This window comes from Macaca mulatta, chromosome 13, assembly GCF_049350105.2.
Source record: "Macaca mulatta isolate MMU2019108-1 chromosome 13, T2T-MMU8v2.0, whole genome shotgun sequence".
In the NCBI taxonomy this organism is placed as follows: domain Eukaryota; kingdom Metazoa; phylum Chordata; class Mammalia; order Primates; family Cercopithecidae; genus Macaca; species Macaca mulatta.
In genome coordinates this window covers 100,681,457-100,694,380 of record NC_133418.1, presented here as the reverse complement: position 1 = coordinate 100,694,380, position 12,924 = coordinate 100,681,457, and the positions used below count along the sequence as shown (strand labels likewise).

Below are 12,924 nucleotides of genomic sequence, written 5' to 3'. Positions count from 1 at the left end.
GGGCACTGAAAGCTGAAAGTGTTGGAGATGCCAAGTGAAGTGTGTGCATTTTTTATAACTGTGTACTTCTGGTGACTGTACAGTTTGAAATACTATTTTTTATCAAGTTTATAAAAACGCAGAATTTTGTTTTACTTTTTTTTTTTTTTTTTGGAGATGAATTCTCACTCTGTCGCCCAGGCTAGAGTGCAGTGGCGTGATCTTAGTTCACTGCAACCTCAGTCTCCTGAGTAGCTGGGATTACAGGCAGGCACCACCACGCCCGGCTAATTTTTGTATTTTCAGTAGAGATGGGGTTTCACCATGTTGGTCAGGCTTGTCTCGAACTCCTGACCTTGGGTGATCCACCTGCCTCAGCCTCCCAAAGTGCTGAGATTACAGGTGTGAGCCACTGTGCCTTGCCACATTTTTTTGTTTTTTTTGGTAGAGTTTTACTCTTGTTGCCCAAGCTGGAGTGCAATGGTACAATCTCAGCTCACTGCAACCTCCGCCTCCCAGGTTCAAGCAATTCTCCTGCCTCAGCCTCCCAAGTAGCTGGGATTACAGGTGCGTAACATCACACCCGGCTAATTTTTTGTATTTTTAGTAGAAATGGGGTTTCACTATGTTAGCCAGGATGGTCTCGAACTCCTGACTTCAGGTGATCCACCTGCCTCAGCCTACCAAATTTCTGGGATTACAGGCGTGAGCCACTGTGCCCGGCCACAACTTTCAAACTCCCTTCTTCAGTAGACGACCAAAAATCAGAAAGCCACTCTAAAACCCAACAAAGTCTTCATCTGATGCTGTGAACAGGGAAAGTTTAGAGTGAGGGTTGACATTTCACATTTAGCATATTGTTTAACAACTTTTCACCAGCTGACCCTGACTTTCAGGAAGTGAAATGAAAATAGCAGAATTTATCTGGAGAACCAATGCTCTTTTGACGGATACCACCTCAGTGGCATCACTGGAGAGTCCAGATTGCCTTACACACTGGTAACTAATGACTGGGGATCAGGTCCCAACAGATGTCTGGGTTTAAGGGAGTTAAGTCTCTGCTGAAAGATGGAAAGGGAGAAGAGGACATAAAAACAAATGTTTTCCATTCCACAAGGTTTTACGTGCCAAGGTGGCCATGTGTGTTAAAGTCAGGGAATCCCTCCTCCCGGGAGCCAAGAGGAACTCTCTCAAAACTAGAAGGGAAAGGTGTTTTCCCCACATTCATCCAGCTTCGGAGACATTCCATCAGTGACATATGGCCCTTCCCCCCAAAAACAACAATGAAGGGTTCTGTGTGCTAACAACATAGCTAAAAAAAAAAAAAAAAAAAAAGAGAGAGAGAGAGAGAGAGAGAGAGAGATAGGGTGGGGGGGAAAGAAAGTTGTTGTATACTGTTAATGATTGTCTGCTCATGTCCTGCCTGAAATACCATGATTGTTTATGGAAAGTATCTCTACTAAAGCTGGATACAGTTTTACTTGGAAAAAAAAAGAATGCCAAATAGCAGATGCTCAATAATCACAGGCATAAATCTGAAATAACACCTGAGAATGAACCAAATATTAATAATATTACTGGCAATAAGGGCAAATCCCTTGGGTAAAGCTGAAGAGCTGAAGGTACTAGTATTACAGAATCTTTATCATCTGGTATGTGGAATTTAGCCACCCATGCATACAGGTACCATATTATATGTAACATTTATGTTGTATGTAAAATATGGGAGTATATTTTGTTAGAACCAATAAGCTTTTAAAACATATTTCAATCTATTACATTTACATTCTCTCTGCCCCACTGTGGAATAATTACCTAATGCTTAACAAATCTACTAGTCTATTTGCAGAGTAGTACTTAAAGAATAATTATAATTGAAATTTTGAAAATGCAGCAGATATGAAAAACTTTGTTTTACATTTTTCAACAAGCAATTAATAAATTAACATTTACTGTTTACCATTAATTCAATACACTTCTGTTGATCACAGTAGAGGTGCTGTGTCATGCTGAATGTTCACTGAAAATACAGTATGTTTCAGGTTCTGCAGAAGGAGCTTCAGACACTGAGAAGCTTGTAGACTTATCTACCAGGTGCCAGATACTGCTAGGCACCTTTGATAATACGGATACTCCTCTCACATATCCCTGCAAGGCAGATGATACTGTACTCATTTCACAGAAGAAACTGAAGAGATTAAATTACTTGCCCAAATTCAGTATGTCATGAAGCCAGAATGCAACCCCAAGTCTGTCTAATTCTAAAGCCCATAAACTTCCCATGGGCTTTGTCTGCCTCTTCCTCTCTTAAATGGAGATAATGCATCACAGGTTCCTGCAAACAGCAGGAGAACTTACTGTTAACACATTTGTCCAGGAGAAGAAAAACAAGCCAGAGATGACTCCCAACACACTGGACAGCATCAATCACATACATAAATTAGGGAGTGCTAATTGTTTCTTATCTCTTGGTATAACTCTCTGAAAGGAAGAAAAGGGTAACCAGCATATCCCCAGGTACATGACGGGTGCCTGTTTCAGGCAAGTGCAACTAAAGTCGGCATCCAACAAACACCCGTTTCTACTCTTCACAGGGGATGACATGTAGTGACGGGCAATTTTGGCAATGTGTAGTCATCATATATTTTGAATACTGTTAGTTACATATGGTTTTTAGAATATTCATATGATTTTGCTGCTCATTAAAAATTAATGGAGAACTGGCATTGTTACCTTTGTAGAAACCAATAAAACATATTGGGTAAATGGTAGGCATAAGGCAAAGAACACTGCTTCAATTTAATATAATTCAGATGCAATTTGGAGTAATTGCTAAAGAGAAAATGTAGAAAATATACTCACACTAAGACAGAAAAAAGTAGAAATGGTAGAACAAAAGCTGGAAATCCTGTTTTACAAAGGGTCAGTAAGACTCAGAAAAAGTCACAGCCATTGTAAGTGAAAAGTCGCTTAATTAAGGTTTAGGGGTTTTTTTGTTTTGTTTTTTGAGATGGAGTCTCATTCTGTCACGCAGACTGGAGTGCAGTGGCACAATCTCGGCTCAGTGCAACCTCCACTTCCTGGGTTCAAGCAATTCTCCGGCCTCAGCCTTCTAATTAGCTGGGACTACAAGCACACACCACCATGCCCGGCTAGTTTTTTTTTGTTGTTGTTTTTTGAGATGGAGTCTCCCTCTGTCACCCAGGCTGGAGTGCAATGGCGTGATCTCGGCTCACTGCAACCTCCACCTCCCAGGTTCAAGCGATTTTCCTGCTTCAGCCTCCCGAGTAGCTGGGATTACAGACGCCCACCACCACGCCCAGCTAATTTTTATATTTTTAGTAGAGGTGGGTTTTGCCATGTTGGCCAGGCTGGTTTCAAACTTCTGACCTCAGGTGATCTGCCTGCCTCAGCTTCCCAAAGTGTTGCAATTACAGGCATGAGCCACCATGCCCGGCCTAATTTTTGTATTTGTAGTAGAGATGGGGTTTCACCATCTTGATCAAACTCCAAACCCCTTGGCCCAGCCAAGGTTAAAGTTTTTGTTTGTTAAGAAGCACAGTTACAGAAAGAATTACAATTACCTTCCATGGCAACAGCACTCACGCAAACATGGTGAACATTCCTAAAACCCACAGGATTTTCTGTAATAAGTGTGGCAAGCACCAACCCCACGAAGTGACACAGTACAAGAAGGGCAAGGATTCTCTGTATGCCCATGGAAAGTGGTGTTATGACAGGAAGCAGAGCGGCTATGGTGGGCAAACTAAGCTGATTTTCCAGAAGAAGGCTAAAACTACAAAGAAGATTGTGCTAAGGCTTGAGTGCATTGAGCCCAACTGCAGATCTAAGAGAATGCTGGCTATTAAAAGATGCAAGCATTTTGAACTGGGAGGAGATAAGAAGAGAAAGAGCCAAGTAATCCAGTTCTAAGTGTCATCTTTTCTTTTATTATAAAGACAATAAAATCTTGAGTTTATGTTAAATAATAATAATAATTACAATTATCATTTAGTCCAAAACCCTCAATTTTCAAGATGGAAAAACTAAGAAACTTGTAAAAGATCACAAGTTAAGAGTAAAGGTCCCAGAAACTGCGTCTCTGATGTAAATGTCCAGTGCTCTGGTTTTTTTTAAGACAAAGCATCACTCTGCCATGCAGGCGGGAATGCAGAGGCATGATCTCAGCTCACTGCAACCTCTGCCACCTGGGCTTGAGCAATCTGCCCATCTCAGCCTCCTGAGTAGCTAGGACTACAGGCATGTACCACCATGCTCAGCTAATTTTTAAATTTTTTGGTAGAGATGTGGCCTCACTACATTTCCCAGGCTGGTCTCCAACTCCTGCGCTCAAGCGAACCTCCCACCTTGGCCTCCTAAAGTGCTGGGATTACAAGCAAAAGCCACTGCACCCAGCCTTCCAGTGCTGTTTTTTCTTTTCTTTTCTTTTTTTTTTTTTTTTTTTTTTGGAGACAGAGTCTCACTCTATCCCCCAGGCTGGAGTGCAGCACGCGATCTTGGCTCACTGCAACCTCCGCCTCCCAGGTTCAAGTGATTCTCATGCCTGAGCCTCCCGAGTAGCTGGGATTACAGGTGCCCACCACCATGCCTGGCTAATTCTTGTGTTTTTAGTAGAAACGGGGTTTTGCCATGTTGGCCAGGCTGGTCTTGAACTCCTGACCTCAGGTGATCCGCCCACCTCAGCCTTTCAAAGTGCTGGGATTACAGGTGTGAGCCACCATGCCCAGCCCAGTGCTCTGTTTTTAAGTTTCCCAACTTGCCCACTCATATCACCTGGGATACTTACTAATTGTACAGTATGAATAGAACCTAAATAAATGTTCTTGCCTTGAGACCCTTCCACACAGCTAGTAGTTTTTTCTTAAAGCTCTAATTGATGCCCCTTTCCTTAGAATATGCTTAGAAAATCTTCCACTGATTACAAATTAAAGTCCAAACTTCTTAGTGTAAAATACGGCCCTCTTCAGTATCTCACTCTACCACATTCTCCAGGTACTTTCCATTTCCATATGTCCTAAGTATACCAATCTTTTTTGAAACAGTAACTTTTGTTCTCTCCTCTACTTCATGAAGAGTTGCTCCCTTTGTCATGGTCATCACACTTTCTTCTCCTTCTTTGATTCCCAATTCAAATGTCATCTTGTCTTTGAAAGACTTCTATCCTCCCAAGTAATCACTATCTCCTGTGTGTCCATACACTTGTTTACACCGCAATAATCTCATTTATTACACTATTTTAATTTCATGATTGCCTGTTTCACATGTCCTGGGGAGAGACCACTTTAATTTACCTCCGTATGCCTGGTTTCTAAATCAGATCTTCCAAAGAAAACACTCGATAAATATTTGCTGAACAAATGAATTGGGTAAATAATACAGTTAAGATACCAAAAAAGATGTGAATAAAGCAAGCAGGAAGAGGCAACGATAAATGAATATACAGAAAAGCAACCAGCAGGAAGCAGAACAGGCTCCAACCTACTTCCATTAAACCCTGCAGAAATCAGAGTTGTGCAACATGGCTCTCCTGTAACTTGGCTTTTCTTTCTTTTGAGTATACTTTTAAAGAAAGGTTTATTTCCCATTGAATTCTGAAGGTTTTTTATTGAGAGTGAGGAAGAAGGCTCAGGTTTTTTAATTACTTCGTGATTCAATATTTTGAATCATTTTGATTAAATAAATTTGACTAATGGTTTGACATTCAAAAGCACAATCATCAATCATCAAGTTCCTGCAGGGGTGTGTGTGTTTCTATATGTATATATGTGGGTATAGATATCTTTTTTTTTTTTTTTTGAGACAGATTCTCGCTCTATTACCCAGGCTGAAGTTCAGTGGCATGATCTCGGCTCACTGCAACCTCAGTCTCCTGGGTTCAAGTGATTCTCCTGCCTCAGCCTCCCAAGTAGCTGGGATTACAGGCGCGCACTACCATGCCCGGCTAATTTTTTGTATTTTTAGTAGAGACGGGGTTTCACCATGTTGGCCAGGCTGGTCTTGAACTCCTGACCTCGTGATCAGCCCACCTCAACCTCTCAAAGTGCTGGGATTACAGGTGTGAGCCACCGTGCCCGGCCTTTTTTTTTTTTTTTTTTTTTTTTTTTTGAGACATGGCCTTGCTACATTACCCAGGCTAGACTCAAACTCCTGATCTCCAGAGATCCTCCTGCCACCTCAGCCTCTCGAGTAGCCAGGACTACAAGTGTGCACCACTGTGCCCAGCTTCCTGCAGGTATATTTTATAAAACTTTCTCTAGGGTGTCTGCCACTCCCAGCATGTGCTAGGTACACACAGCCAACGTCCAAACTATACTTGCTGATCAGCTGAGAAAAATGTTCCTGTCTCATTCAGTTCTCAAGGAGATCAAGGTCAGTTTTATATTAATGTAAACCAAAAATAAAATTCTAAGGCCCCCCAACCATCTGAATGGACTTCCTTCTCATCCAGGGCACTGTTAAAATTTAACCTGAGGCTGGTTCAGGCCATGATGGGAAGTGGGGTTCAGACATACTCATTAAACCTCACTGGCATTAACATCAGATAGTCTGATACGAACCATTTACAATCTATCCTCTCAGAAGCCTGCCACCCAGAGGCTTCATCTGCATGATAAAACTTTAGTCTTTATAACCTCTTACCATCATAACCCAGTCTTTTCCTTTCTACTGATCCCAGACCTTTAGATAAACTCAACCGATTGTCAACCAGAAAATTTTTAAATCTACCTATAAACTGAAAGGCCACCCTCCCCTTCGAGTTGTCCCACCTTTCTGGATGGAACCAATGAATTTCTTAAATGTATTTGATTGAAGTCTCTTGTCTCCCTAAAATGTATAAAACCAGCTGTACCCCAACCACCTTGGGCACATGTTCTCAGGACTTCCTAAAGGCTGTGTCACGGGCCGTGGTCACTCATATTTGGCTCAGAATAAATCTCTTCAAATATTTTAGAGAGTTTGGTTCTTTTCATCAACATGAGAAGAGCCTGAGCAAAATTACCTGCTAGTTTATAGTTTCTGCAGTAAGACGAAATTTACAGAATACATATATTCCCCACCTGAGCATTCATTCATTCTTTCATTCTACCATTCATTTATTCATCAAACATGAATGGTCATTATAATAAAGGGATTTGGCCAGGTGCAGTGGCTCACACCTGTAATCCCAACAACTCAAGAGACTAAGGCAGGAGGATTGATGAGGCCGGGAGTTCAAGACCAGCCCAGACAACACAGCAAGACTCCATCCCTACAAAAATAATAATAAATAATAAAGGGATTTGGGGAATGCCAAGAGAACCCAGAGAATAGAACAAACACTACTTGAGAGGTAAATCAAAGTAAGGTACATGTAATCATGGAGGTAACATTTGTGTAAGAATTATCTGAGGTCGGTGGCAAACTGAATGAACTCCAAGTGTCCTTGGAGTGAATGACATTGCATAGTGTGCGGATAGGCTCTGTTATAAAGAAAGGAAGTTTCTGAACCTAAGAGAAGGACTAGTTAAAAGGAGGAAAGCACAAGAGCCAGTGTAACACTAAAACCACTCCTACTCCTATTCAAAAACTGTGTGATTTGAGAGTGATGTAATTTCAAAGAAGTCACTTCATCTTAAGAGGTGCAAGAGGCCAGGTGTGGCAGCTCACACCTGTAATCCCAGCACTTTAGGAGACCAAGGCAGGCAGCTCATTTGAGTCCTGGGTAATACAAGGAAACACCATCTCTACAAAAAATACAAAAATTAGCCGGGTGTGGTGATGTGTACCTGTAGTCCCAGCTACTCATGAAGCTGAGGTGGGAGGGTCACTTGACCTTGGAAGGAGAAGGTTGCAGTGACCTGAGATTGTGCCACTGCACTCCAGCCTGAGCGACAGAATGAGACTCTGTCTCAAAAAAAAAAAAAGAGAGTTAAACCTTTAGAAACCCAGTAGTCTTCAAATTACGCTCCTTGGAGTTCTAAAAGTTTCAAGGCGGTACAATAGAGGTGGGGTAGGGAGGAAAGGGGGAAGGTTGGAATGGACACCAACTTCAATGAGAGTGGCTCTGTTTTTGTGTTTTACATATTGAGGCTTCTCCATAAGATTTCATCTGATTTTTTTTTTTTTAAGAGATAAATGACAACATACTGAACTCCATCCTCTTCATTTCAGAAACAACTAAATAGGTCAGGTGTGGTTCACGGCTCATACCTGCAATCCCAGCACTTTGGGAGGCCACAGTGGGAGGATCACTTGAGCCCAGGAGCTCAAGACTAGCCTGGGCAACACAGGGAGACTCTTTCTCTACAAGAAATTAAAAACTTAGTTGGGCATAGAACTGTAGTTCTAGCTACTCAGGAGGCTGAGGTGAAAGGATCATTTGAGCCCAGGAGTTCAAGGTTACAATGATCTATATTATCACGCCACTGCACTCCAGCTTGGGTAACAAAGTGAGACAGTGTCTCTAAGATAAATTAATGTAAAAAAACAAATAGAAGCCAAAGAGATTAAGTAACCAAGATCACACAATTTAAGAAAAACAGTAAGCCATGCTATTGATTTTGGACATTGCTGTGCAAGTCATGGAGAGCCAGTATTTAAAACACAGTATAAAGGTAAGTGTACTTGGCAGGGCACAGTGGCTCACGCCTGTAATCCCAGCACTTTGGGAGACCGAGGTGGTGGATTACCTGAGGTCAGGAGTTTGAGACCAGCCTGGCCAAGATGGTGTAACCCCATCTCTACTAAAAATACAAAAATTAGCCGGGCATGGTGGCGCACACTTGTAGTCCCAGCTACTTGGAAGGCTGAGGCAGGAGAATCACTTGAACCCAGGAGGTGGAGGTTGCCGTGAGCTGAGATCACGCCACTGCACTCCAGCCTGGGTGACAGAATGAAACCCCATTTAAAAAAAAAAAAAAAAAAAAAAGTTGAATGTAGTTGTTTACCCAGCATCAAGAAAAAGAAAGTCAAAATTGTCGCCGTCCCCCAAGTCCCCTTATGCTCCCTTCCAGCCTCTGTCCCACCAGTGAAACATGATCCCAACTTCGAATACCATAGATTCGTTCTGTCTGTTAAGGTACTTTATATGAATGAAATTATGTAGCCCATTGTGTCTCTTTTGTTCAGCATTTGTTCTGTAAGTTGTGTCATTATAGATCCTGTGTTCTCAAAAAAGAAAAAAAACCACACACACATATAGTATATATTCTAGTTAGAGACCCAGATTTGGTAGTTATCAGAGATTAGGAATACTTGTAATGTCAGTGAATTACATTATCCAGGGAAAGTACATATAAAAGAAAATACATAAGAAGACTGGTCTTTTAAAAGGAGAGGAAGACAACTCTGATAAGCAGTATAGGAACAAACTGGATTTTTGAGTCTTGAGACAAACATACCAATTATGAAGTGACTAGCATAGTCCAGGCAGTGAGAACTTGAACTTCAGCAATGGAGAAGAGGTATTTCAAAGGTACAATAGACAGGATTTTCTGATGAGCTAAATGTGGAAGATGAAAGAGGAGCATCACAGATGGGTTTCTATCTTGGGTGACTGTAGAGCAGTAATATTAACCAACACAGAAGCTCTAAGAAAGTAGGAATCTAGACATTAGATTTGGGGGATGAACAACAAAATGTTCAATTTTGAGCATACCTAATCTGATCCACCTACAAAGACATCTAGATGGAAGCGTTCAAGAGATAGTGAACACTCTATCTAGAAACTCAGATTTCGTAGTTATTAGGGATTGGGAGTGGTTGTAATCATGTGGGTGAATGACACTATCCAGAGAAATAATGTATAAGAAAAAAGAGACAAGATTAGTCAGAAACAGAAGTTCAGAAACAGGAGAAATCAGGATACAGAGTTAAGAGTTTCAAGGAGAAAATGGAATTGACACAGAAGACTCAGCTATTAGAGTTGGCAATCTGGAGTGAGTGTAGTTCTAGTACAGTGATGGCCGTAAAAGCCAAACTGAAGCAAATTAGGCAATAAATGTTCAAAATAAGGGGAAGAGCCTGGGCCTAGTGGCTCACACCTATTATCCAAGCACTTCGGGTGGCCAAGGCAGGCAGATCGCATGAAGTCAGGAGACCAGTCTCGTGGTCAACATGGTAAAACCCTGTCTCTACTAAAAATACAAAAATGAGCCGGGCATGGTGGTGAGTGCCTGTGAGGCGGGAGAATAGCTTAAACCCAGGAGATGGAGGTTGCAGGGAGCCAAGATCGCACCACTGCCCTCCAGCCTGGGCGACAGAGCAAGATTTCCTCTCAAAAAATACATAGGAAAAAAGGTAAGATTTAAGAAAGGGAGGCAGAGTTATCATAAGGCTTTGGTTTTTAGGTGACAGAACAAAACTATTTTTAGACAAAAAAAAAAAAAAAGAAATAAAGATTTAATTTACAAAGAGGAGAAGGAAGAGAAGTTACCTAATGGAAGTTAGGGCCAGAAAAAGAAGTAGTAGACAGCTCTAGAACACCAAGTTAGAACCTGGGACAGATACTTCTGTCTCTGAGAATGAAGTTCAGGAACAGCAGTAAGAACGAACACACACAAGGGCTGGGCGCGGTGGCTCAAGCCTGTAATCCCAGCACTTTGGGAGGCCGAGACGGGTGGATCACAAGGTCAGGAGATCGAGACCATCCTGGCTAACACAGTGAAACCCCGTCTCTACTAAAAAATACAAAAAACTAGCCGGGCGAGCTGGCGGGCGCCTGTGGTCCCAGCTACTCGGGAGGCTGAGGCAGGAGAATGGCGTGAACCCGGGAGGCGGAGCTTGCAGTGAGCTGAGATCAGGCCACTGCACTCCAGCCTGGGCGACAGAGCGAGACTCCGTCTCAAAAAAAAAAAAAAAAAACAAAAAACGAACACACACACACATAAGTTTAGAAGCAGAAGAAAGAGCAGTTGGGAAAGTACAGATTTTTTTCTGCCATTTTTCTTTTCTTTTATAGATACATATCTTTTAGAGACAGTCAATGTTGCCCCGGCTGGAGTGCAGTGGCATAATCATGGCGCACTGCAGCCTCGACCTCCCAGGCTCACGTGATTCTCCTACCTCAGCTTTTCAAGTGGCTGAGACTACAGGAGTGCGCTGCCAAGTTCAGCTAATTTTTAAAATTTTTTATAGAGGCACAGTCTCCCTATGTTGCCCAAGCTGGTCTCAAACTCCTAAGCTCAAGAGATCCTCCCACCTCAGCCTCCCAATGCAAGCTTTCTTTGTCTCTCTTCTTTAGGCTCAGGTAACAGCCCAAAGGGCAGGGCTAAAGACAGACTCCTTGATCTCACAGGCCCTCAAGAGTCTAAGCACAAATTTCTCTCCTCTTCAAGCCAAAAAAGAGAAAGACACATGCAAATCAGTTCCCATGACTCAACCAGTTATGTGCATTTCAGCTTGCATTCAAATTAGCTTAGGCCCTACACATCAAAACATTTGTTAAAATGAATGAATATGAAGGAAAACATTCTAGGCAGAGGTTACTCTGCAAAAGCAGAGTAACTAGTGTGGTCTGGAAAAATAAATTACTTATTCACATGTAATAGTGAAGGGCTGGCCTGGCACAGTGGCTCATGCCTGTAATCCTAGCACTTGGGAGGCCGAGGCGGTGGATCACCTTGAGGTCAGGAGTTCAAGACCTGCCTGGACAACATGGCGAAATCCCTCTCTACCAAAAATACAAAAAATTAGCCAGGCAAGGTGGCATGCGCCTGTGGTCCCAACTACTCAGGAGGCTGAGGAGGGAGGACTGCTTGAGTCTGTAAGGTAGAGGTTGCAGTGAGTCAAGATCGTGCCACTGTACTCCAGCCTGAGTAACAGAGTGAGACTCTATCTCAAAAAAAAAAAAAAAAAAAAAAGAATAGTGAAAGGCTAATAACAATGCAAGGAACCATAACAGATACAAAAATAAGTACTACATCAACGCCTAGCTGATACAAATGTCAATTAGCACAAGATCCTTAAAACAATCGGAAAAATTAAACATTTATATATATATATATATATATAAAAAAAAAATAGTGAAAGTCCATTACTAAGAAAACAATCATTAGCAGTTTTGAATAGATTGTTCCAGATATTTCCTATTTATGTACTAGCAAATACCACTTTTACAAAAATGAAGTCATACTTCATTGTTCTGCTTTTTTCATGTTACCAATTTTTCACAGTAAATAAGTAGTCTTCTATTTTTCCAGACCACACTAGTTACTCTGGCTTTTGCTCATACTGTAACCTCTGTCTAGAATATTTCCCTTCACATTCATTCATTTTAACAAATGTTACAATTAATGCTACAATAAACATTCTTCATACATGTGTGTACATACAGGTCTGTGGACAGATGTGTGTTTCCAAAGATAAATTCTATAAGTGGAAGTAGCAGGTTAGAGAGTATGAACATTCTAATTTTAATAGATAATACCAAACAGCCCCCTAAATTGAACTTTACCTATAAAGTCTCTCAATACAGGCTGATAGCATAACACCAATAAGATGGGGTTTAGAGACACAACCCTCTAACTCTGACTTAATTCAAAAGACATTTTAGAGTACCTATACCAGTAATATACTGCATTTCCTCTAAGCAATTTTCCACAAACATTATTTCCCTTAACTAAGCTTTCTTCTCCAAACACATGTAATTTATAAGCACATGCTCCACAAAAATCTCAAACATGAAAAACTTACTAAGCAGACTCCACAGACAGGGGAAGAGGGGTGAATTTGAAGACCCAGTCCTGATTACCACAGTTAACAGTTTGGTATTTGTTTTTCCAGATTTATTTGATGCATATATAAACAAACATGTTATTTTCAAACCCAAATAAAATTATGCTAGTCAATTAATATTCTATTAATTTCATTACACATATTATGGATATCCTTCCATAGCAATATATAACACATCAATCATATCCTTTTAAATAGGTGTACAGTTGC

At 41.3% G+C, this 12,924-nt stretch overlaps 2 protein-coding genes and 1 long non-coding RNA gene across 18 annotated transcripts in view; 2 read left to right on the top strand and 1 right to left on the bottom strand.

Moving 5' to 3' along the window:
- ITSN2 (intersectin 2) overlaps positions 1–12,924 on the bottom strand; it is a 158,161-nt gene that overhangs the window by 126,369 nt on the left and 18,868 nt on the right. The gene's annotated exons all lie outside the window — the stretch shown is intronic.
- On the top strand, positions 3,465–4,046 carry LOC705067 (large ribosomal subunit protein eL42-like). Its single transcript, XM_015111825.3, has one exon. It carries the CDS (start codon positions 3,592–3,594, stop codon positions 3,910–3,912), a length of 321 nt encoding a protein of 106 aa, XP_014967311.1. The 5' UTR covers positions 3,465–3,591; the 3' UTR covers positions 3,913–4,046.
- Positions 6,077–8,081, top strand: LOC144333899 (uncharacterized). Its single transcript, XR_013403032.1, has 2 exons — positions 6,077–7,795; positions 7,986–8,081. It is a non-coding gene; the product is annotated as an uncharacterized LOC144333899 (long non-coding RNA).